This window comes from Pseudorca crassidens, chromosome 11, assembly GCF_039906515.1.
Source record: "Pseudorca crassidens isolate mPseCra1 chromosome 11, mPseCra1.hap1, whole genome shotgun sequence".
NCBI lineage: Eukaryota > Metazoa > Chordata > Mammalia > Artiodactyla > Delphinidae > Pseudorca > Pseudorca crassidens.
In genome coordinates this window covers 103329446-103355433 of record NC_090306.1, presented here as the reverse complement: position 1 = coordinate 103355433, position 25988 = coordinate 103329446, and the positions used below count along the sequence as shown (strand labels likewise).

Sequence of the window (25988 nt, the reverse complement as noted above, 5' to 3'; positions counted from 1 at the left end):
CCTGACCTGCCTGCTACTGCCCGATGCCCACGGGTCCTGACCGCCCGCTGCTCCCCAACGCCCACGGGTCCTGACCTACCCGCTGCTGCCCGATGCCCACGGGTCCTGACCGCCCGCTGCTCCCCGACGCCCTCGGGTCCTGACCTGCCCGCTGCTCCCCGACGCCCACGCGTCCTGACCTGCCCGCTGCTGCCCGACGCCCACGGCCCCGACCCGCTGACCCCACCCGTCCCTGACAGAGCAGTGCTGCATGCAGCTACCCGGGGTGGGCCTGTTCAACATAAATCTCAGTGAACCAAAATGCAAACTAGAAATGCAGTTCCTCGGTCACACTGGTCATATTTTTCGAGTGTGGAAAACCCACATGTGCCTAGAGGCTCCCCTCTGGGTGGTCCCGTCATCCTAGAGCCTTCTGCTGCCCTGGGGCCTCTCTCCCTGGCTCGCACTCTGGTGCGTCCTCTCCTGCCCGGAGATGCCCTCCTCCGGCTGCCCGGCCTCTTCCCCTGACCTTCCCTAAGCCACGTCGGCCACGCCCACGAGGGCCTTCCTTTTAAAGGCCGAGTAACGTTCCATTGTGTGTGTGTGTATGTGTGTGTGCGCACGTATATATAGACACACATATGTGTATACACACACAATTTCTTTATCTTTTCATCCATCGATGGACACTTGGGTCGTTCCATATCTCGGCTGCCATGAACATGAGGGTGCAGATACCTCTGTGAGATAATTTCATTGCCTTTAGACAAGTTCCGTAAAGTCGCAGGATAAGAAAAACATCAACATACAGAACTCGGTTGCATTTCTATAAACAAACAATGAACTGTTGGAGAGAGAAATTAAGAAAACCACCCCATTCACAACTGCATCAAAAACAAAATGCTTCGGAATAAATTTAACCAAGAAAGTGAAAAATCTGTTCACTGAAAACTAAAAAAAACACTGATGAATGAAATTGGAGAAGACATAAATAAATGGAAAGACACTCCTCATTTGTGGACTGAAAGAATCAGTACTGTGAAAATGTCCATTTTACCCAAAGCGACGCAAGGCATTCCCTACCAAAACTCCAACGGCATTTTTCACAGATACAGAAAAACAAACCTAAAATCTGTATGGAGCCACAAAAGACCCCGAACAGCTAAAGCAACCTTGAGCTGGCCGACATTCTAATGCCATTTAGGAGAAAAGAAATACAAACCAGGAAACGCACTTCGATCTCCCATCTTTCAGGAGATCAGCAGGTGCCGACCCCTCTGGCTGTCTCCTCCCGGGCAGGTCCCCTGGTGGGGGGGGGGGGGGGGAGGACAGTCCCACTCACAGTGGGGGAGGGGGGTTTGCCGCACCGCCGACACTGGGAGAAGCTCACGCGGTCCTGCCCGCGTGGTGGGACAGCAGCCCCAGCGCATATCCCAGAGAGCGAGCAACTGGGGGACCAGGGACCCTCCTCAACAGCGCACAGGCACACCTACTCCCATGGTCTGGGAGGAGGTCAAGCAGCTCAGACAGAAGGGAGGCTTTTGTCCCAGGAACTGCCGGGGGAGGAGCTGGCCCGGGAGTCGGGGGTTGCGGTCCCTGTAGTCAGTCGCCTGTGCCCACCAGGCCTCCAGACATAAAGTGCAGCCAGGGACGCGGGGAGAGAGCGCAGCCCTAGGACCCACCTCTGCGCCCAGGGCGCTGGCAGGGACGCATGCACTCCCCAGGACTCCAGCCGCTGCCGGGAGACGCCCGAGGTGCAGCCCTGGGCTTCGCAGGGACGCAGAGGCCCACGAGCCACGAGCCACGGCCACCGTCCGGGGCCCACCCACGTTACGATAAAATAGAAGCCGCATCTGTGGCTGTTTTTCCACAGGAAAGCAATTCCAGAGAAGGTGCGTGAAACCAAAGACCCCGAGGGAGGCCCGCTGAAGCTGGAACGCAGGCCTCGAGGCGCAGAGCAGCTCTGAGCACAGAGGGGCGAGAGCTGAAGCGCCGCTCGGTGCCCGCCAGCAGGCAGGGTGCCCTGGAGCCCAAGCCCCCGAAACGCGCAGCCGAGCTGCTTTCCGGCCTGCTGCCCCAGCCCTCCGCAGCCTGGGACTGGCCCCCCAGGCCCTCGGGACCGGACCCAGAGGGCCGGGCTCGACTTCACTGTCCAGGTAGCAGCAGGAGGCGGCAGGTGTAGCCTGGAAACACCCGCGTGCCCTCCCGTCAGCCCCGCGGGGCCCTCGCTCGCTAGGGAGGGAGCCCACGCCTCCTCCGCACGGAGCGGGGGCGTGGAGGGGAGCCCACGAGAGGGGAAGCGAGGGCCGGGAGGACACGGGCAGGACGGAGCGCATCCCGGCTGCTCCGACGGCCTCAGCCCTGCGGCCGTGGACCCACAGCACAGCACAGGGGCCCAGAGTTTTCTCTCTCATTTGAGGTGTCGGCTCCAGCTATGGCGGGTGGGACGCACCCTTTGCACCGGCTCCCTCTGGGAGCTGGACCACAGCAGCCTGCACGGCGCCCGCACCCCGCGCACTTCTCGCATGGGGCACATCACGCCCCCAGGGGGCAGGGCTCACCTCCTTGCTCTTCGGCTGCTTCTGGATGATCTGCGCTTTTTAATTGCCTTTCTTCCTCCTTGTAACTAATGCCCCTCATGCGTTTTTGTGCCATCGGCTAGTCCACGGCCTGGGGCACATTATGGGTAGCCTTTTGTTGACACGTGCCCCAAGAGGATTTTAATCTACCTTGCTTGTAAGGGATTAAAGAGTTCCTGAAACCTGTAATGGCCCAGCTAATAAACACCCTGGTTTAAGGGAGAGTAATCACCCGATTGCCATCCTACGATTACTATGTACTTTCATTGCCAAAAGATGCAATACAATTTCATGGTCACTTGGGCCTGTAAAATAGAAATACCCCCAATTTTTAAGATATGAAAAGGTTTACGACGAGGGTACTGTCAGTTCAACGATCAGTCCATGGTACAAATGAGTCAATTCACAACAAAATTTAATTTCAAGAAAATTAACTCAATAAAGATGCCACAATTGTGCTTAGAGTTTTAATAGTTTTATTAGCTATTATTTTAATAGCTATTAGGAGTTTCAGTGAAGGAAGGTGCAGGACCACAGACGCGCAGACCCATTTTCTGCTCCTCAAAATGCGACTGACTTAATACCTAATTTATTCATAATGGGGACAGTATTACAGGGGACTCTGTGTTTAATGAGGGGGGTCAGGACCTCAGTGTAACCCATCACCAGTGCAGAGCGTTCAAAATTTACGGGATATGAAGTTTCGCTTCCTGCAACGTAACTGAGACCTGATCGATTGCACCAGGCCAATGGCCACTTTAACCAAACAGCCCCCCCAAAACGGCTTTACATCCCAGGAAATGTGAGTGGCTAGAAATTCTGTAGCTGTCAAGTACCTACGAAAGCAAAACCAAAGTGGGGGATTCGGACGCGGCTACTGACCGGTCGTAATTTCTGTAGCCAACACCATCAGAACGCACAGCTGCGCAAAGGAAAAGCAAAGTCACAACACAGGGCTTCAGAGCCACAAAAACAGCCACAGACCCCGCGCCGGGCACACGGGCTGGCGTAAGGAACAAAGCTCTGGGCTACTGTTCTCACTGACCTGGGAGAAGTGTGCTCAGAACTCAAGGCTGGCGGGCACGGGGGCCAACAGGGCAGCAGCTCAAGGTCCCCATCCCACGGGACGATCGCGCCATATAGACCAAGGGCTCCATTGATGAGAAGGCTGGGGGGCGAGGCCCTTCCAGCCTGCTCGGGGCCTCGGGACCCCACCGCCATCTTCGTGGACGTCCATGCACGGGAGCCCAACCCTGCGTCTGGGGCTCCTGCTGCCCCGCGAAGAAGCCCGTGGCCTGGGGCTCCCTCTCCCAGCCTCCAAAGGCAGCTGCCCCGTCCAAGGCCCACAAAGGGCTGGCGCCCAGTGCAGGAAAACCTTGCCTCCCCGAGTTAAGAATGAAAGCCAGCCTCTGAGGAGACGCCACTCCAAGTACACACAAGGTGCCTGCTCACCGCGAGGGATGAGGAAAGGCCAGCGTGGAACCCCCGGCACGGCCTCAGCCTCGGCAAACGTCTCCAAGAAACGGGAGAGGAGTTAGAATAAGCAGCGTGACACTCAAGGGAACAAAGGTGGTTTGTTCCAGAAAACGCTGTGGAGAGGAGGAAACTTCACAGCGCACTGAATCTGTCGGGGACTTTTTAAAATCTTTATCACGAGTGACTCAAAACACAGCCAAGGTGTGAGTCCTGAGCGTGAGTGTGTCCGGCACATGCAGCTCAGAGTCTCGCTGGAGTTACACCTGCCCCGGGGCCCCGGCCAAAGTGCAAACTGCACAGCGGGATGAAATCCAGCTACAGGTAAAACTACATCAAGTTCTTTTCCCTGTCTTACGTCTAGTCAAATGACAAGAACGCCAGAAGTGGACTCTAAAAAGACGGCATTTCAGTGGAGAGGATGCTTCGAAGGCGAAATTGAGCACAGCAAACGGACGCAGAGCAGCAGGCGGCGGGAGGTGAGGCGCCGCGGGCACCACGGGAGGGAGGGGCGCGAGGGGTGCTCACCTGGTAGGTGTCCCACAGGCGGATGGTGCAGCGCAGGGGCACCTCGCGCATCAGCAGGTTGTTCATCCAGCGGAAGGCGAACTGCAGGTACCTCACCTCGTGCTGGTCCAGGTGCCGGTGGACTTGCCCTGCAGGGACAAACACAGGCCCCGCGGCTGTCAGGAGAGCCCCCGGGGGTCTGCCCCTTCCCTGAGGCCCCGGGCTCACCTCGGAACCCCTCCAACCAGCCGAGGCACCGCCCCCAAGGAGCACGGACGGAAAAGGAACTTCCACCCCAAGACCTCAGACTCTCTTCCTCAAGGATATGGGTGGTGACGGCAGTAACGGTAACTAGGACCACGACAGCTCCTGTGGGCGGACTGTGCGCCCCGTCTGGGATGCCCCGAGCCCCACCCCAGGAACACGGGCAGGCCCAGTCCTGCCCTACCGACGGCGGCACTGGTTTGAGAGGCCAGCGGACGCTCGGGGGCACGCGGCGGGGCTCAGCCGACCTTCACCCGTCTGGCCCACCAGATACGGGCTGCAGTCCTGAGAGAGGGGATGGCTTCGCCCTCATGCCGGCCCGGGTCCCATGGGCTCCTGGGCCCCACGGGCTCTCGGGCCCGGCCAGTGAGGGGGCAGGCGGGCCCATCCCTGGATCCTAGGTTTGGGGCTTCTGTGAAGACAGCAGGGCCCCTGGGGAGAACCAGGCCCGAGGCGCCATCTCCCACCAGCCACAGAGTCTCTCCCCGTCATGGCGCTCCACGGCTCGAGCCCCCAGCGTCCCCTGCCCAGGCCTCTCTGCTGGGCTCTCAACAACCCGCGGGAAAGGCTTCAGAGCTCACTGGAGCTCCGAGGTCCTGGGACCCTGGAAGTGCCCCTCCACGGAAGCAGAGACTCTGGGGGTCATGGTGACTGTGCTGCATTTTCCCAACATTCTGCCCTGGGAAGAGCCACTCGAAGGGCCAGGGGAGGACGGGTGCTGCCTTATAAAACAGGCAAGTATGGCCTAATTATCCAGACTGGGGACTGGGACGTGCCCACCCTGACTTCCGGCCACCAGGACCCACGAGTGTGGCCCACGGCCCCGTGTCTGCACATGCCCAGAGTCACTGGCTCCTCCTGTGGTCTTACCCCCCGCTCCCCGCCTGCCCTGAGAGGCAACCCTGAGAAAAGTGTACGGCTCCTTCAGTTCTCCCAACGAAAGTTCTAGAAGCGGCAAACAAACAAGCGACAGCCAGGGGATCAGGAAAGCGCGAGGCCAGCTCAGAAGGCTGCAGTGTGGGCCGACAGCGACCTCAGGGGTTCCCAGACGTCACCCTCATCTCAGCGGCTGTTAAAACACAGCTTTCTCGGTGCATCTCGACTTTCTGGATCAGAATCTTCCCGGCGGGATCTGCGTTTCTGTGTCTCCGGAAGATTCTTATGTCAGCCACACCCCTGTGCTGAGAGCCCTCGCAGGGACAAGTTACACAAGGACTCGGCACCCGGGCCCCCAGAGACAGAGGAAGACGGGGCTCCAGCCTCTGACGCAGGGTCCGCGTCCCAGGAGGAGCTCCCCACGCAGGGCAGGGCTGGCTCTGTGGTCCGCTCTGCAGCTTCTAACCGCTAATGTTGTGTTAAATACACTTACTTGTTAACTCCACCTCACGACCCAAAACGGTCCCCTGCTGCTCCAGCGGAGGATGAAGTGGGAGCAGAGTCACAGCACAGAGCCTCCACAGCGGCAGCCCCGGCAGAAACGAGCCACACGGCTTGTCACCGAGGAGAGCCCTGGGGTCTGCAAGGGGAAGCGTCCTCCCCGTGTCCCCAGCTTGTAAGCTCAGGGGGCCGCCTAATACCACGAGGGAATTCCTCTCAAGACGTCGTGAGGGCCCCGTACATGGCCCACAGTTTGAGAGACACCAGCTGGCAGACAAAGAAGGACCAGCTGGGCCAGAACCGCCCTTCTCGGTCCCCGGCCACCCAGCACTGCGCCTGCTCGGGTGACACCGTGTGCCCGGCGAGGCCCCACCCGGGCGCCGACCCAGTCCCTCCCCCCGTGCCAGCCTCCTTCCTCCTGGTTCCACAGCCTCCTCCCTGGACCCCGTGTCACACTGCCCGGGCTTCGCTGCTTAGGGCTGTGCCCGCCCCAGGATGTGAGCTGCTCCACAGCAGGTGTGGTGCCTGAGACCCCTCCGCACCTGCAGCCCCGGGACACACTAGGTGCCCAGTAAGCGTGAGCCAGACGACGGGTGAATGAGGGAATGAGGGAATGAGGGAATGAATGACGTTAGAAAGCGGGTAACTGACACGCGAATAAACCGCCCATTTCTCAGTCACCCGCCCCCATTTCTCCACGACGACATACTGCGGAGCTTTCCAGCAACGCGACGGGACGTCCTGCTCTTTTCAAAGACTTAAGATCTACCTCTAAGCTGAAAACAGCAGCAGCTACGAAGCCGGAAAGTTCCGTGGGGCCCTGAGTGGCCCCCCGTGCCCGTTCCCCAAGGGTGGCAGCCGAGGCCGGGGCACCGACGCGAGCACGCTGGCCAACGGGAAACGCAAATACCATCAACACCTGAAAACCGGCAGTTCAGAAAATGAATCCATTTACTGAACAAAGATCTTTTACACAGAAACAGGGGAGTGAGCTTCCACGAGTGCAGTCGGCAGCGGGGGCAGAGCGGGCGGAAGGATGGCGACAGCTCCGAAGAGAAAACCGCCTCCTGAATACAGAGCGCCCGAAGGAGGGGGACCCGGCAGGGGCCGCTCCCAGGACAGGCCTGGACGATCAGGGGCTCCAGCACCTGCCACTCACTAGCCACTGAAACTCTCCGGGACACATGAGTCGAGGACAGAGCAGCGGGCGGCAGGCCAGCAGGCCCAGGCGCCTCCTGCCCAGGCCCACACGGGGCGCCGACGCCACCCCACACCAGGCGCTCGCCGGGTGTTGATAATCGGGAAGGCGGGGCGACTCCGAGTTCACCCTCGCGGATTCAGGTGGCTTTTCATGGGTTGTGGAGCCCTGGGTGTCCCTGGACCGCGGTGCCCGTGGGGCGGGACCTTGTCTGGACCCAGGGATTGGCACAGAGCCAGGCCCGGCGTGTGGCGTGTGCCCGGCACATTCGCGGGTCAAGTGGAGTGACGGCCGGATGCGCTCGGAGGCGGGGGCAGGGCGGTGGCGTGGAATGAGCCGCCCGCAGTCCCCCAGCCACGTCCCTGCGCCTGCAGTGCCACTGGCCTCCTCGGCTGACGCAGAAGGTCACCGTTTACAAGCGGGGAAAACAAGCAACTCTAATAAGTGCCCGGGAGGCACACGACACCTTTCTAACGTGAACTGGCGAGCAAACTGATTTGCAAAATTAAACACATACTTCCGGAACATCTGTCACTGAAGGAACCTAACCAAACAAGTAAAAATAAACCCCTCTTCTCCTCCGTCAGTCCCACCTGAGGCCCACCCACGAGGCTTTGGCAGACGCCACCCCGTCTCAGGCTCGGCCAGAGGAGCCCATCCCAGCCGGAGCGCGAGGACCAACGGCCCACTGGCCAGCTCTCGCCCACGGGACCTGGGCCCACGCGAGAAGCAGGCGAGGTGGCCCATCCGGGGGTGCACGTGGCAGCGGCAGACTCAGGACTGTCCCTCTCCGTGTCCTGAAATGACCCCACGATGCCAGATGGGCCCACAGACCCGCCCGGTATCTCCGGGTACCAGCACCCTGGGCACAGCCGGGGCCTCTGCAGAGCAAGGGCCACAGCGTCAACCCCACGAGGACACGGGCAGAGGCTGCTCATTCATCAGCTCTTTCCGGGAAGCTCTCGGGCGTCTCCATGTACCCCACCGCCTGTGACAGTGAAGCTACAGAGGAGATGTGGCCGGCGTCCTGCCCTCCACGAGCTCAGCAACGTGCAGGAGAGATAGAAAGAAAACGCAGCTTTGAGCCTCCGAGCTATTTCACCAGAGTTACCGACTGAGTGTCCTGAGGGCCTGGGCTTCTCTTCTGCCCGACGCAGGCCCGAGCTCCCGACAGCAGCGAAGCAGGCAGCCCCGGGCCCACCTGGTGGGGATGCGAGCCTCGTCCGCCAGGCTCCGACCCACGACCAGGCCCCCCCAGCCAACAGGAGCAGCCATCCCAGGACCGCGGGAGGCACACCTTGGTCACGTGGAGGTGGCCGTTTCTCACCGATGGCCTGGCTTCTCCGGAAGCCACAATGAAGAGTGATGTGGCCACGGCCCCCGCCCACCTCCTAACGCACACAGTGAACTTCTGGGGAGGCCGCCTCTGCCCTGAACGCGTTGAAAAATGGACGCCTCAGCTCCAGCCACGACTTTCCATTTGTATACATTGGAGCGCAAACGTATGTGCCAGAAAGATTCTTATAAGCAAGTGTGAGCAGATGCTCTGTCACTGATAAAGGTAACTCGGTTAGCAGTGATTCTGGATTTGAAATTTCCATTTCACTGGAAATTAGAGGGGACATGGAATGAGTGATCAGGCAGATGTAATTATCATCTTTCAGGCTGAGGAGACGTTTTTCCATCAAAGCCTTCTGAGGCAGACCGCCACAAAGGCACAGCAAGTGCCCATCGCCCAGCACGTGCTGGACGCTTCTCCCAGCACCTGAAACAGCACGTCTGCAGGCTGGGAATTCTGCTGAAACACCTTGTCTTCTTCATTAAAAACCAAAATAAATTACACAAACAGATTGTGTCCCAAGATTTATGCTAAAAAGGAAAAAAAACACATATCCCGTTGACTTGGCACGAAGAATAGGCACTGTTCACACAGGGCCAGGCACTGCTTAGGTTTATTTGCCCCAAGAGTGAACCTAACTGCTCACACGTAGATACCTGACAAGGAAAACCGCCCCAAGCCACCCTCAACCCACTTCTGCCAGGCGAGGCCCGAAAAGGCTTTGGTTTGGGGTGGGGGGGGTGGAGATTTCAATCCTCCAATCAGTTAAAAAGATAAAGAACTAAAACAAGAGCCAGTGGCAGGGAATGCAGGCCTCTCTGCAGCTAAGGAGGCCTTGTTCTGGGCTCACCCACCCTCCTCGTCTGCCAGGTCTGATGGACGGTAACAACAAACAGCTAGAAAAAAGCATCAGCCCCAAACAGGGGCAGGGCCGAGCCGCACGCCCAGGACCCCCGGCTGAGGACCCAGGGTGCAGGGCTGTGCCAAGGGGCAGGAGGAAGGAGCCGGACGGAGGACGACACCCAGGACGCCCGGCCCAGCAGCTCCCGGGGGAGAAGCGTCCAGGGCTCCCTGCTGCAGACAGACCTGCCGTGGCCACCCCCAGAGGCCACTAGGACGACAGAGGGCCCGAGCTGGGAGGGAACCGGGCGGGCAGACGGGGGGAGTGAAGGAAGCAGCTCAGGACCCAGGACCCGTGACTCCACTCCCAAAGCACACAACACGCTCACGCAGTGAGAAGGCCTGTCTTCTTCCTGAGGCAGAGCAGAGCCTGGGTCAGACTGGAGAACAGTAGAGAGACCTCGGGTTACAGCATCAGGAGAACTGGGCTCAGATCCCAGGTCAGCTTCCAGAAGGTTCTCCAGGCTCTCAGCACCTCCAGGCCCTCCCTGGAACGGGGAGAGCCCCAGCTCCCTCACAGCACCCTCTCGGGAAAGTCCCGGGGTAGCGGCTGCCATACGGTGGGCATGTGACACAGGTGCCAGACCAAGAGGAGGGAGGAAGGGCAGCTAAGCCTCTTTCCAAAAGGAAATCCACCAGGGAAGCTCTGAGCAGGCAAACAAGGCCTCCGCTGAACAGGGCGCCTGCTCTCGGCCGCCTCAAGGAAGCCCCCGAGAGCAGACGCGGCTCCCAAGGCCTCGGGCCACAGGCCCTTGTCAGGCTCCCCACAGACCCTTCTCAGCCATCACAGCGCAGTGAGCAAAGGGGCAGAGGGAGAGGACTCAGGACATGGGGACCTAGACAAACAGCAGGAAGGCGGCCAGGCTCTGGGCAGGGGCTCTGCCAGGACCTGAGACCAGCAGACGCATTGCCCCTCTAGCCACAGGGGACACGCGTGTTCTGACGGGGCCACAGGTGACAGACCCTGGTCCCAGGGTCTCAGGACACGACAGGAGCTGGGCACTGAGCTCCATCATGCCCACGTGAGGAAGCCCCAGTAAAAACTCTGGACGCGCGGGCTCAGCGGGTGAACACGTGAACCGTGGAGGGCGACAGGCCCTGACCCCAGGGCCGAGAGGAAGCGCCGAGTCCCCGGGGCCCTCCCGCCTCACCCTGCACTCCCTCCCCCGCCGGCCCTCCTGAGCTCTGTGAGCTGCTCCGGCGAGCAGGCCCTGGGGCCCCAGGAACCGCTGCCTTTATCACTGATGGGTCACAAGTGCGGGCGGCCTGGGGACCACGGGCGTGCAGCTGGCGCTTCCCGGAGAACTGCGCCCTTCACGGGGGTCTGACGCTCACCCTGGCAGGGAGTGGCAGCGCTGTGCTGCGGGGCACCCACTTGGCACTTGGTGTCCAAGCAGAGGACTTCCTCCAGCATTAAACGACCCTGAGGGTTGAGATCCAGACAGACATCAGGGCAGGGGCCCAACTGCAGACACATTCTCCCCAGATCACTCCTCCAAGGCTAGTTGAACACAGGCCAGGCCGCGGGGTCGCTAGCTTGTTGTATAGGAAGAAGAGGGGTGGTGGTGACGGCGGGTCGGACCCTACAGGCTGCCGCCCGTTTGTAAAGTGGGCAGTACACGCCCGGGAGGAGGTCACACCGGGCACACCTGGCCTTGGGGACAGGGACACCACCACACTCTCAGGACCCCAGCATAAACAGGAGACTGGATGGAATGAAGCCTCCCAGCAGGTTGTAAAGAAATAGCGTTTATCTGGCACCACGCACACCACCTTTCCATCCCTAGAGAGGCACTAGGTTCTACTTTTCCGACAGAACCTCATCCAGAATACGAGTTCTCCTGGAGCTACACAGAACTGACGCGACGAGCTATGAGACCATGCTCCCTTCACAGACGTGCTCACGAGCATCTCGACGAACGCCCCAAACGGGGCTGTTTCCACAGAGCGGGGCACCGACTGCTCCACAAGCCACATGAGGGCTCCCTGCCCCTAGCCCTGGCCACGCCCAGAGAAGACAGGAAGTGGGTGCGACGCCAGATCCGGTGGATGGACCTCGGCCCACCCCCCACACCCATGCAAGGCTCCAGAGGGGACACAGGGCGGGGCTGGTGAGGCGTGCAGATCTCAGCGAGCTGCACTGTGGACAGACCTGAGCTCGCCGTGGGCAGGAGGCCAGCCCTGACACCACCCAAGTCTGCGATGAAATCGAAGACGTACAGCTTTCCCAGAAGTCTTCCCTCTCTCCCGATGCACTTTAAGACTGAGAATCCGCCACAAAATACGTGTGAGAGTCTGACCTGGATTTGAGACTCCCCATGCCTGGTACTGGCTGGTCCCTGCCTCCCCACATTCAAGACTCAGCTCGAGCATCACTGCCCTGTTGAAGCCTTTTCTGACCTCTCTCCACCCTGGAGCTGACCCCCCTTCCTCAGTGCCCCTACCTCGACTCCTAGAGAGTGACTGTGACACTTCGGTGGCCTTGAGGTTTGCATGGCTGGGTGCTCTCTGCACGCACGCAGCCGCTCCTGGCCTGGCCCTCGGGATGAGTGAACGGTGGGGCTCGTCCTCCCATGGGACACCTGTGTAAACCAAAGACTCAACAGTGGGTGCCATGAAGGCAGCTTCCCCAAACATCCACCTGGGGCTCCTCAGGCGTGAGCCGGCCAGCCAGGTGACCACGGTGCGGAGCGGGGGACCTGGGGCATGAACACCGGGCATCTGCCCGCCAGGAGGCCAGCACCCACACCAGGGTCTGGGCCGCCCTGACCAGGCTGGCTGACAGGCCAGCAAGTGCTCAGGGGGCCTCTCCGAAGGCCCCCCCAGGGCTCCCAGTGCTAAGACAGAGGGGGTGCACCAGGGTTTCGGGGCACCAGCACGCACGTGCACACAGTCTTAATGAGCCGGTGAAGCCCCGTGCTACCGGGAAGGGCTGGGCTCTTGTGAAGCAGGGAAGGACCGAACCAGGGAGACGGGTGTTTGAGACTCTCCTGGCGGCCCTAGTTCAACCCTCAGCTGCTCGGCCAGCCCAGGGGCATCTGAAGTGAGGAGGGCTCAGCTGAGGCTCCGGAGGCCAGGCGGGGCTCTGCAGGGGCCTGAGTGGTGGATAAGCAGAGGCTGCTCTCCACCAGGGGACGACCAGAAGGAAGACAGCGGCCTGCGGCTGACCCTGCTCGCCTACAACCAAGACCCGCAGCATGTTCCAGGGGCCGGGCTGCTCCCGGGAAGGAGCCAGCCCTCCCCGCCCCCATCCTACCTGCTGAGACCCCCCAGCATGGCTGGATTTCCTGTCCCGGCCGCTCTTCCCAGCCCTGGCTCTCCCGCTGCTGTTGTCAGCAAGCAAACGACGCAGAACAGCCCACACGGGTGGTGCCGCGGGAAACCTTGCTCACCCAGAACGCCTGCACACGTGTGGTCACAGGCCAGGATGCCGTTCCCGCTGGAGCGCTTTCCACACCCAGGGACGGTGTGAGGACAGCGAGAATAAGGGCACCAAGAGGGAACTGCAGGTCTCCTCGCAATCAGGAGAGAGGCATCCAGGTGTAAGAAGGAGGTGGGCCACGGTGTCCACACACCCCTGTAAGGCACCCATTCAACATGGAGCTAAGTGCATGCATTGTCTTCAGGCTGCTTGGCGCAGATCAAATGAAGAGACACCTTCCCCACGCAGCTGACAATGTGAGGATACCCAAAACGACCCCCTCCAGGCTCCCCAGGTGCCACGTGGGGACCCGCACCCCTCAGCCCTGCGTCCCGTCGCACGGTGTCATTTCCCGGGTACACACGATGGGCAGCTCTGTGGCAACGGCTCTCTGTGCCCGTCTCGCCCCAGCCCCTAACCGCCTGCTGGTCTCCGGTGCCCCCCAGGCGCCAGCTACAGAGGACAGCCTCGGGTCCGCGTTCTCAACGCGCGGTGCCAACGGGTCCCCACGCGCCAGAGAGCCGGCTGCACGAGTGTCCAGCTCAGGGACCTTGGCTGCCACGCACTGGGGAAGACGGGGGGAGCGGGTCTCCTCGTCGCTGTCACGGGTTCCAAGGAGGGGTGCTAAGAGTCCCCTCGGCAGGGCGCCAACCAGAGACTGGAGCGGTCACACGCACACGTGGACACACGCTTGCACACGCAGGGGCACACTCGGGGCCCTCAGGAACCCGGGCTGAGGGGTGACAAGCATGGGCTCTGGAGTCAACAGACACTTCATCAGAGTGGACAGAGGGACACTGCATCTGTGTGGGCTGAGCAGAACGCTCCTGGCGGCCTCAGTCCCCGTGTGTCAGGTCAGGTCCCGTCAGCCCCGACCTCACCAGCCGTGGGGACGGGTGACGTACCGAGTGCCTGCTGCAGGCAGAGCATCACGGGCTGAGTGCCCAGCGCCCCAGCACTCCCAGTGCTGCTGCGTGAGGGGCTGTTCCCAGGCAACGCCTGGCGGAGACCACTGGCGCCCCCTGTCCGGGACCCCAGCCTGGACCAGGGAGGCTTAAGAGGCCATTAGAGGAGCTTCTGACACCTGCGCGCACCTCTCCTCCTTCCCGGCCCCCCGCACAGCGACAGAAGGGGGCAAATACTCGAGGGCCAGAGAAAGGCAGAGAGGTAGGCGTGAGAAACAGAGACAGACGGACAAGCGGGCTCCCCCGATGGCCCGGCCAGCTTCAGCCTGCGCCCAGGCCACGCGGAGCCAACAGGCGAGCCCACAAGCCTGGGCCCTGGAGAGAGGTGGGGAGGGGGGTGCTGGGACAGAGTGGGGGGCTTCGAGAAGCAGCTGGACAGCCTGTGCCCGCACCCCGGCCCTCCCCATCCTGCCCACCCCCCAGGACACAGGAGGGCTACCACCGCAAACGTGACCCCAGGAGTCTCAGTGCGGGGGGACCCGGGCCCGGCAGAGCACGGAGGACTGCACTGTCCCTTGCGCAGTGATGGGGGTGTGACTGCAGGGCGGAGCTGGGTGCTCGGACGGGCCAGGGAAAGCAGCCTGAGGGTGGGCCCACCAGGGACTACTGCCTGAGGTACGGGGGGCCCAGAGGGCCCATCTCAGGTCCCCCTTCACAGAACAGCACGTGCCTCCTCTGCCTTCTTGAAAGGGCTTATTACTGTGGAAAGGGGTCTGACCCCCGTGCAGTAAACTGTCCTCCTTCCACCAAGCCCCGCGCGGAAAAGCCCTGCTGCCGGGGCGGCCTCCCGGCCTCATTTCAGAGGGACGTTAGTTCTTTACAGTAAGGGAGATAAAGCCACCCACACACTCTCCAGCAACTTGTAACCATGAACAAAAATGGCTTCGGGGAATCATTTCAAAACCAGACTTGATGGCCTACGTTCAAAACCAAGACAACTTCTTCTTCTTAAGGTCAAGGAGAATCGCTTTATTTGGAAGTCTCTATTTACAATTTAATTAACTCGTCTCGGTTTGGCAATCAACCTCGGGTGGAGGGTCACAAAGATATATCATCATTAAGGAGAAAAGCAGCGAATTCGCGGCTCGGGAGGCCTCGCATGCTGGCCTTTCCTTACCCACTGGGCGGTCATCACTGCTCCCCAGGTAAAAAGGCCCCCACTCGAGCAGCCGAAGGTGAACCAGCAACCCCACGTGGCCTTCCGCGCCGGCCCCTCCGGGCGCTTCCGGGCAGAAGGGCCGGCCAAGTCACAGGCGCAGCGTCTCTCACACACGCTCCAACCCGCCTCCTCGTCTCGCGAGGGGCCGGCCCCGCCCCAGCCCACCTTCACCCGCTTCCTGGGGCCGTAGAGTGGGCTGGGTGGTGGTGGCCCGGCCACCTTGAGGGCCCCGCCTGTGAACAGGGAGTCTTTTACGATCCAGTGCTAAGTGCGGGCCTGGAAGGAAGAACTCCCAGAGCACCTGTTAACCTTCTGTCTGCTCGTACAGCACAGAACGTCCTCCATGGTCAAAGCCAACGACGCCTCAGCTCCAGGTCTTAAAAAGCCCGCTCTGTCCTGGGGGGCATCTCAGTGCAGTCCCACCTGCCGGCCGCCAGCCCCAAGACCCTCCCGGGACCCTGCCAGCCCAGACATGGGAGGAGAGCTGTCCCTTGATCTTAAGAAAAGAGATCCCTCTCCACCTGCTCGGGGGGAGCACCTGAAAACAAGCTTAAGTTGGGAGGAAAACACAAAGGGCTGGGAGACAGGGAGGCCTAGGAAGGATGGAGTAGGGAACAGAGAGGGTCCAGCAGGGTCCCCGGTGACAGGCCCAGCCCAACTCTCCCCACACACCACTCAGGCTCTGGAGGCGGCCACAGGCCCGACCCCAGGTCCTAGGACGACGGTGGGGAGGCCTCTGGGACTGGGCTCCTGCAGCAAAGGCTGGAAGGGCAGGGACGGAGGGCGGAGGGCGGGGCCGTCCAGCATGGCTACAGGGGTGCTGAGCCCTGGGACCCCTGAGCCACTGACCCTGCACGTCGGGCCGGTACAGCCCCTCCCGCACAGTGGGGCCGAGCCCTTCCAAGCTCTCTGGCAGGCATCGCCCCTCCCCCGATGACGTGACGCCCCTGGGGGTGGTGGGAAATGTCTGTGAAGATGGTCACTTGGGATCAAGGCTCTTGCACAGAGAAAGCACTGTCTCTAGAGCAGCACACAGGTCAGTTAGCGGGAGAAGCCAGCAAGTCCGAGAGGCCCTCGCGTCCCGGTGAGGAAGGCCCAGCTCGGCCAGCGGTGGGGTTGGCGGGGGAGGGTGGGAGTGGGGACTCACTTTGAGGCCAGACAGTTCTCAGACGGCCACGAGAGGGTCGGCTCTCAGCAACTCGGCCAGGAATCGCTCGTCGGTCCCGCACATGCAGCATTTTTCTGTTCCTTTTACCAATGACGTAGCCGCAGCCGGTGCTACACTGGCACATATTACGAGCTTTCCCAGGCATCCGACCGCCCATCCTACGGACTGGAGGGCAGGAGGAGGGGGACCTGAGAGTCTCAGGCAAAACAAAAGCCTCCAAGGAAACCCACGTGGTGCAGCAAACATCTAGAGACTAGAATAACCAACACGGCAACGGCTTTAACACCCACCCAACCCTGCACTTTGTACACAGGGAGCTTCATCTTCAAACTCTACGGAAGCAACTCGAAGCCACGGACGCTGAGGGCGCCCCCCTGTGCAGGAAGCACAGCAAACACCTGACTGTTAGCCCACCAACGGGCACGGAGCACACCCTGCACACGCGGGGCGCCGTGCTGGGTGCTGGGACGTGGGGGGTGGAGATGCGGGCACCGGCTCAAAGCCACGGGGAAAGGAGTGCCGCTGTCTATTCAAAGAAGACAACTTCGATTTTCTGGCCTCCTCCCTCCTCACAGGGCGGCACAGCGGGTGCGGCAGCAGAAGGCGCGAGATGCTGCCAGGAGTCCCCAGAGGGGCGGAGCATGGGGGGGTCTGGTGGTAGGCACGGCCACGGTGCTGCCACAGGCTGCTGCTCCCCAAGGAAGTCTGGGGCGCAGGCGGGGACGAGCATGACTCAGAGCCCCAGGATACCACCGGGTCCCCCGCACGGTTGGGAGACAGCTCAGTGGGCTCTCCCATGTTCAGTACCAATGCAGGATGGGCAGAGCTGGAGGCCACATGGAGATCATCCGGCCTGAGGGGAAACTGAGGCCAGAGAAGGGGCAGGGCTCTCAAAATGGGGATGGTCACGCACCACTTCACAGGGGCGCTGTGAAAAGCCAGCACAGCGATGCAGAGAAAGAGCTGAGAACAGTGCCTTGTACGCTGCAGGCACCTAATGGATGCCGGCTGCCATCGTTATCATCATTATTATTATTAGCAGCAGGCAGCAACCAAGTTCAGAGTCAGTGATGGAGGCTGAACTAGAACCCAGGGGTTCATTCATAATACGTTATTTTTCAGATTACAGGAAACTTCCTCTCCTCCTTTGATTTTTTTGGCCTGAGTAATAGATCCCTCTTCCCCAAAATGCAACCAACTAGCCATGTGGGTTTTCAGTTGAAGGCACATTAAATCAACCGGACATGCCCTGGGAGAGTGAGAACCCACGGGCCACCTGCTGTCCAAAGGTCTCAGGCAGGCACAGCATGGAGCCACCGGAATAAGGACGCTGGCCGTGGGGGAAAAGTCCTGGCCCGAGACAGGGAGACGGGCTGGTGAGGGACACACAGAGGAGTCGCCGCGCCCACGTGACTTCCCGTGCCTGACAGCACTGCCGTCACGCGTGTGCTCTGCCTGTCACCAGGGCCCCGCGCCTCCAAGGAAACATCGCCATCCTTCCCGGCTCCCATCAGTCACTCCGGCGCCTAATGAAGACGCAAGCGGGGGAGGGGAGCTTGTTATTTCTCACTGTCACGCACTGAATATTCCACGGGCCAGGGCCGCTCTGCTGATTTACCCTCTGCTCTCCGACGGCTTACACTGTAGCGGTAATAAAAATATCGTCACTTGGATGGTAATAAAGCTGAATCTAGTTTACTAGCTGTAACTGGATTCTATCTTGAAAGAATAAGTCAATTTTAACCTTACAATGCAGTCGAGACAGCTTTCAGAGAAATTTCATTAAAATCGCATTTAACCTAAATTTAAAAACTCAGGGAAGGGAAAATGTACACGCAGATTAAGCCTTTAACACACCGAGATAAAACCACTCTCCAGGAGTGCATTTGGGCATTTTCCCCAAAGGGTGAGAGTGTAAATTTAATAGTAACGACAGCCGGCACCCCCCCGGCCCCCGTGGGTTGGGTCAGTATCGGCCACGCTAACGGGCATCCGGGCGTGGACAGAGGCGCCTGCCCAGGGAGCAGAGGCCCCAGACTCACCCCACCGAAGGAGCGCTAACCCACCCACCGCTACCCGCCTGCTACGCAGTTGATAAAAATGATGGTGAGATAAAACAGGTACAAAGTCGGCTGGGCTCACAGCCACCGTCCTAAGCACCTTACCTGCGCTGACTCTTCACACTCCCAGGAAAACCATGGCCACCGCGGGGCCATCACCAGCCACTCACACCCACCGCTGGGGCGACAGAACCAGAATATGAACGCACGCCGGCCTCCGGAGTCTTGCCCTGTGCTGAGTGGTGGTTCAGGATAAGCCAGAAACGTTCAAGAATGGTTTCCAAGGAGCCCAGAGCAGGGCCACCTTCTTTCCTCGGCTCCGTAACCTGCCTCCCGTGTCTGCTCATGCGTCAGCAGCCCCTGTCACCAGGGGACCGGAACTCTGGCATCTAATTTCCTTCTAACCCCCTAGTGGGAGGTCAACCTGTCCCTCAGGTTCCCACCAACTTACATGCCCCCAGCTTGTCACTGCTCTTTAGCACCCAGGACGACTCCCTCCCCAAGGGAAGGGTTTCCACGGCCTCACAGGAAGGATGGGAAACACAGGAGCACGGGGCCAGGGGGCGGGCAGGCTGCCGTCTACATACAGGCCTGCAGACCGCACACCTGCCCCCACCCCACCCAGTGCACCACGGACACCCTGCGGAGTGATGGACACACGCTCTGGGCCCCCAGCAGCCCTGTCACAGCGGACTGGCCGTGGAGTATTTGGTGGTGGCCCCAAACCATGAAGGACATCACAGAGGAAAACTACAGGGCCCCGGGGCTTGGTGTCACCCTAGGCCAGGGTGACAGTGACATCCTCCTGGGACGGTCAACGGCACCTCCCGGGCTACGGCCTAAAGAAGGCGCCCTGTAGACCCTCCACGGCAGCAGGCCCACCGGGCGGGCGAGCACGGGGCCCCTGAGCCTCCCCAGGCTGCATCAGCGTGTCCTGCTCCCGTGGCCCGTCTCCTCCTCCGCCGTGGGCTCCCTGAAGGCCAAAGTTGCATCTGTCACTTACCTCACCTGCCTCCCCTCCCTCCACCCATCAAACCCCACCCCAGCCTGGAGCACTGCCCTGTTCTGCCACGCACAGCAAATGAGAAAGGGCCTAACTGCCTGGGAAGGGGGCGTGGCCGAGGCAGTGGGCGGCAGCGTTCCAGGCAAAGGAAGCAAGGTGAACAGGGATCCCAGCACCGCTGAGGCCACATGTCATGCTTAAGGAAGAATAAACAGCCCCAGGCTTCAGCACGGCCTAAAGCCAGATGGAGGATGAAGGGGTGTGGGATCAAACTGCCAAGGGCCTCGGAGGCCACTGCACCGCGAGTCCTGAGGTCCAGCTTCCATTACATCAGCAGCAGCGTGGACGGCGGACCTGAGAGGAGGAAGGTGCTGATCTCGTTAGGAGGCGGAAGGCAGGGGCCTCCTACAAGCCCGCCTGCACTCATGGACGGGAATCAACCAGGTGAGTGTCCCGGGAGGCACGGGCAGCCCAGCGCGGCTGTGCGCGAGGACTTGAGTGACACAAAACACATCTCCGAAGGTCATCACCCACGGTCAGTGCAGAAAAAGCCAACCATCCCCAGGGCGACTGTGAATATATTCACCAGACGGTTGAGGGGCCCTAAGCCAGACTTTCAGAAAATAATGATTAATAAGTCAAACGGATCCAACCAAATGAAAAGGAGTAGCTTCACTTAAAAAAATCACTTGGTGACCAGCCTCATCACAACGTCTGCACTGAGGAAAGTCAAATGAGCTCAGCTGGTCAATCCAAGCCTTTGGCATAAACAAGAAGCCCTCCCGGGAGACAGGCTGCCCCTCCGTGCACATGTCCGGGGGCCGGAATGTGTAACGAGGTCAGTCTGCCCCTCGGCAGAATGGGAAAGTAGCGAACCTCAAGCGCTGCAGCCACGCCCAGAAAATGAACCACATCTAAAGTGGGCATGTATGCGTGCAGAGGGGCGTGTGCACATTGGTGTGTGCGCGTGTTGGTGTGTACGTGTGTGTCGGTGTGAGTGTGCGTGCATGTATGTGTGTACTGGTGTGGGGGAGTGTGTATACTGGTGCGTGTGTGTGCATATACGTGTAAAGGTGTGTACGTGTGTGTGCACATGTGTATACTTTAATTTCAAATGACCCATCATGTGTGAGCCGTATTTTCATTGCCACCTGTAATAACCTCTAGGAGAAGAGGGCAGCCTCAAGCTTAGGACTAAGCTTACATTCCAGCTTGACGCAACTTTGAACTCTCCCTTTGTGGAGTCGCCAGATAAAATCCAAGAGGCTCAGTGACCTCTGGATTTCAGGATGTACCCAATACTGCATCCAACGAACGAAAAATGGTTCATTATTGATCTGAAATTCAAATTTAACTGAGTGGTCCATATTTTTATTTGCTAAATCTGACACTGCTAAGATTAGGCAGGAAGGATTTGTCCCCATTTTTCCTACAGGAAAGGGAAAGCAGAGCTCGGATAAGCCTGAGAAGGCGCATTTCCGTTGGTGGCTCTGGCCTCCCCAAGCAGCCCTAGGACAGTTTAGAGGGTGGAGAGAACTCCCTCTGGGCTATGCTCACTGGCCACCCGGTCCAGCCTGGCTGACTAATGACCAGGTCTCTCCACCTCCCCCTGGTGGCCCCACAGGGGCCTCAGCTTTATGGTCCCTCCACAGCTAAGGGCAGAGCCCAGCAGACCTTGGCCTGCAAAGGAGTCATGGGCCTTTAGGGGGTGGGCGTGCCTGTCTCCTCCCACTTCCCCTCCGCTGGTTCTGCCCCACCAGGAACTATCCACCGAAGTCCCTTTCTGTGCCTGTTTCCTTCCCCACGGGAAAACTCACTGGTCTGTGAAGCAATTCTTTAAGCTCTGATTTTAAGTGTTCTGAAAAAAACCAAGCATACACATAACCAGATTTACATGTCTGCTGAGGCTGAGTATCTTCAAATGTTCCTTTTTAAAACTGAAATAGGGGAGGCGGAGTCAAGATGGCGGTGTGGGAAGACACGGAGTTAGCGTCTCCCCACAACTAGGGCACCTGCCGGCTGCTGGTGGGGGACTCTGGCACCCAAGGAGATGGGAAGAACCCACGAGTGAACCAGTAGGACATAGGGGGACTGAGGGGGGAGGAGAAGCAGAGGCCAGGAAGATCAGGAGAGGCAGGTGGGAGGAGCCATCCAGGAGGAGCAGAGGGCGGTCGCCAGGTCCACTCGGGCTGGGGAGCCTGCTGAGCTCCCAGACCGGTAACCCCCCTCCAAAGCCCCATCCAGGCCACGTGGGTCCTGGGGGCATAGGAGGGAGGCCGGGGAGATCAGGAGAGGCAAGGGGGAGGGGCCCTCCAGGAGGAGCGGGAGGGTAGTGGAGGGTGATTGCCCCGCCCACTCAAGCCCAGGAAGCCTGCTGGGCTCCCAGGTGAGGTTCCTGTCCCATGAGACCACGGGTGGGGGGCACGCCTGGACCCCTTCTGTTCCTTGAGCCTAAGCCCCCACACACACACAGAGTCCCTTTTCCAGCCCTGTGGGTCCTGAGCACTGGCCCCGTCCACCGCCCAAACCTCGCCCTTGCTTAGGCCCCGCTCTCTGCAGCCAAGGCCTCCCCCCCCACCCCCCACACCTTTTTCTTCTTTTCCCTTCTCCTCTTTTTTACTATCGTGGTACTGATGTACCTTCCAATTATTGATTCATCTATATTTTTACTTTGATATTCTTCCTAACATATCTGTTAGTTTCCTAGTCTAATTTTATTTTGTTTTTTTCTTTTTTGACACCCCAGGCGGCTTGCAGGATCTTGGTTCACGAGCCCGGGGTCGGGCCGAAGCTCCTGTGGTGGGAGCTCTGAGTCCAAACCACTGGACTAACAGAGAACCTCAGACCCCAGGGAATATTCATCGGAGTGAGGTCTCATGGAGTTCCTCATCTCACTACCAAGACCCAGGTCTACCAAATAGCCTACAAAGCCCAGTGTTGGAAGCCTCAGGCCAAACAACCAGTAAGACAGGAACACAATCCCACACATATAAAAATAAATAAATAAAACGGCAAAAAAATGTGTCACAGATGAAGGAGCAAGGTGAAAACCTGCAAGACCAAATAAACGAAGAGAAACTAGGCAATCTACCTGAAAAAGAATTCAGAGTAATGATAGTAAAGATGATCCAGAATCTCAGAAATAGAAACGGAGGCACAGATTGAGAAAATACAAGGAATGTTTAACAAAGACCTAGAAGAACTAAAGAACAAACAAACAGAGATGAACAACACAATAACTGAAATGAAAAATACACTAGAAGGAGTCAATAACAGAGTAACGGAGGCAGAAGAACGAATAGGTGAGCTGGAAGACAAGATGGTGGAAATACCTGCCAAGGGCAGAATAAAGAAAAAAGAATGAAAAGAACTGAAGACAACCTCAGAGACCTCTGGGGCAACACTAAACACACCAACATTCGAATTATAGGGGTCCCAGAAGAGGAAGAGAAAGAGAAAGGGTCTGAGAAAATATTTGAAGAGATTATATTTGAAAACTTCCCTAACATGGGAAAAGAAATAGTCACCCAAGTCCAGGAAGCACAGAGAGTCCCATACAGGATAAACCTTAGGAAAAACACACCAAGACACATATTAATCAAACTAACAAAAGTTAAATTCAAAGAAAAAATATTAAAAGCAGCAAGAGAAACACAAAAAATAACATTCAAAGGAATGCCCATAAGGTTATCAGCTGATTTCTCAGCAGAAACTCTGCAGGCCAGAAGGGAGTGGCAGGATATACTTAAAGTGATGAGAGAGAAAAACCTACAACCAAGATTACTCTACCCAGCAAGGATCTCATTCAGATTCGATGGAAAAGTCAAAAGCTTTTCAGACAAGCAAAAGCTTAGAGAATTCAGCACCACCAAACCAGCTCTACAACAAATGTTAAAGAAACTTCTCTAAGCGGGAAACACAAGAGAAGAAAAAGACCCACAAAACAAACCCAAAACAATTAAGAAAATGGTAATAGGAACATACATATCAATAATAACCTTGAATGTATATAGATTAAATACCCCAACCGAAAGACACAGACTGGCTGAATGGATACAAAAACAAGACCCATATATATGCTGTATAAAGGAGACCCACTTCAGACCTAGGGACACATACAGACTGAAAGTGAAGGGATGGAAAAAGATATTCCATGCAAATATAAATCAGAAGAGAGCTGGAGTAGCAATACTCGTATCAGATAAAATAGACTTTAAAATAAAGACTGTTATAAGAGATAACGAGGGACACTACATAATGCTCAAAGGATCAATCCAAGAAGAAGATATAACAATTATAAATGTTTATGCACCCAACATAGGAGCACCTCAATACATAAGGCAAATACTAACAACCATGAAAGGAGAAATAGACAGTAACACAATAATAGTGGGGGACTTTAACACCCCACTTACACCAATGGACAGATCATCCAAACAGAAAATAAATAAGGAAACACAAGCTTTAAATGACACAATAGACCAGATAGATCTAATTGATATTTACAGAATATCCCACCCAAAAGTGGCAGAATACACTTTCTTCTAAAGTGCACATGGAACATTCTCCAGGGGAGATCACATCTTGGGTCACAAATCAAGCCTCGGAAAATTTAAGAAAATTGAAAGTCATATCAAGCATCTTTTCTGACCACAACACTATGAGATTGGAAATCAATTACAAGAAAAAACTGTAAAAAACACGAATACATGGAGGCTAAACAGTGCGCTACTAAATAACCAAGAGATCACTGGAGAAATCAAAGACAAAGTAAAAAAGTACACAGAAACAAATGACAATGAAAACACGATGACCCAAAACGTGGGACACAGCAAAAGCAGTTGTAAGAGGGAAGTTTATAGCAATACAATCTCACCTCAAGAAACAAGAAAAATCTCAATTAAACAATCTAACCCTACACTTAAAACAACTAGAAAAAGAAGAAGAAAACCCAAAGTCAGTAGAAGGAAAGAAATCATAACGATCAGAGCAGAAATAAATGAAATAGAAACAAAGAAAACAATAGCAAAGATCAATAAAACTAAAAGCTGGTTCTTTGAGGAGATAAACAAAATTGATAAACCCTTAGCCAGACTCATCAAGAAAAAAAGGGAGAGGATGCAAATCAATAAAATTACAAATGAAAAAGGAGAAATCACAACTGACACTGCAGAAATATAAAGGATTATAAGAGACTACTACAAACAACTCTCTGCCAATAAAATGAACAACCACAAAGAAATGGACAAATTCTTGGAAAGGTACAACTTTCCAAGACTGAACCAGAAAGAATTAGAAAATATAAACAGACCCATCACAAGTAATGAAATTGAAACCGTAATTAAAAATCTTCCAACAAACAAAAGTCCAGGACCAGATGGCTTCACAGGCGAATTCTATCAAGCGCTTAGAGAAGAGCTAACACCGATCCTTCTCAAACTCTTCCTAAAAATTGTAGAGGAAGGAATACTCCCAAATTCATTCTACAAAGCCACCATCACCCTGATACCAAAACCAGAAAAAGGTATCACAAAAAAAGAAAATTATAGACCAATATCACTGATGAACATAGATGCAAAAAACCTGAACAAAATACTAGCAAACAGAATCCAACAGCACATTAAAAGGATCGTACACCATGATCAAGTGGGATTTATCCCAGGGATGCAAGGATTCTTCAATATACGCAAATCAATCAATGTGATACACCACATTAACAAATTAAGGAATAAAAACCATATGATCATCTCAATAGATGCAGAAAATGCTTTTGACAAAATTCAACATTCATTTATGATAAAACTCTCCAGAAAATGGGCACAGAGGGAACCTACCTCAACATAAGAAAGGCCATATATGACAAACCCACAGCAAGCATCATACTCAATGGTGAAAAACTGAAAGCATTTCCTCTAAGATCAAAACAAGACAAGGATGTCCACTCTCGTCACTATTATTCAACATAGTTTTGGAAGTCCTAGCCACAGCAATCAGAGAAGAAAAAGAAATAAAAGGAATACAAATTGGAAAAAAGGAAGTAAAACTGTCACTGTTTGCCAATGACATGAAACTATATATAGAAAATCCTAAAGATGCCACCAGAAAACTATTAGAACTAATCAATGAATTTGGTAAGGTTGCATGATACAAAATTAATACACAGAAACCTCTGGCATTCCTGTACACCAACAATGAGAAAGAGAAATTAAGGCAACACTCCCATTTACCACTGCAACAAAAAGAATAAAATACTTAGGAATAAACCTGCCTAAGGAGGAGAAAGACTTGTACTCAGAAAACTATAAAACACTGATGAAAGAAATCAAAAATGACACAAACAGATGGAGAAATAGACCATACTCTTGGATTGGAAGAATCAATATTGTGAAAATGACTATATTACCCAAAGCAATCTACAGGTTCAATGCAATCCCCATGAAACTACCAATGGCATTCTTCACAGAATTAGAAAAAAAAATTTTACAATTCGTGTGGAAACACAAAAGACCCCGAATAGCCAAAGCAATCTTGAGAAAGAAAAACGGAGCTGGAGGAATCAGGCTCCCTGACTTCAGACTATACTACAAAGCTACAGT

General features: G+C 56.5%; 1 protein-coding gene across 2 annotated transcripts in view; it reads right to left on the bottom strand.

The window, feature by feature from the left end:
• TBC1D22A (TBC1 domain family member 22A) overlaps positions 1-25988 on the bottom strand; it is a 311485-nt gene that overhangs the window by 77889 nt on the left and 207608 nt on the right. For both annotated transcript variants that reach the window (XM_067698424.1, XM_067698423.1), the window contains exon 11: positions 4560-4687. In XM_067698424.1, the coding sequence (XP_067554525.1) occupies positions 4560-4687 (128 nt within the window). The remainder of the gene's footprint in view (positions 1-4559; positions 4688-25988) is intronic.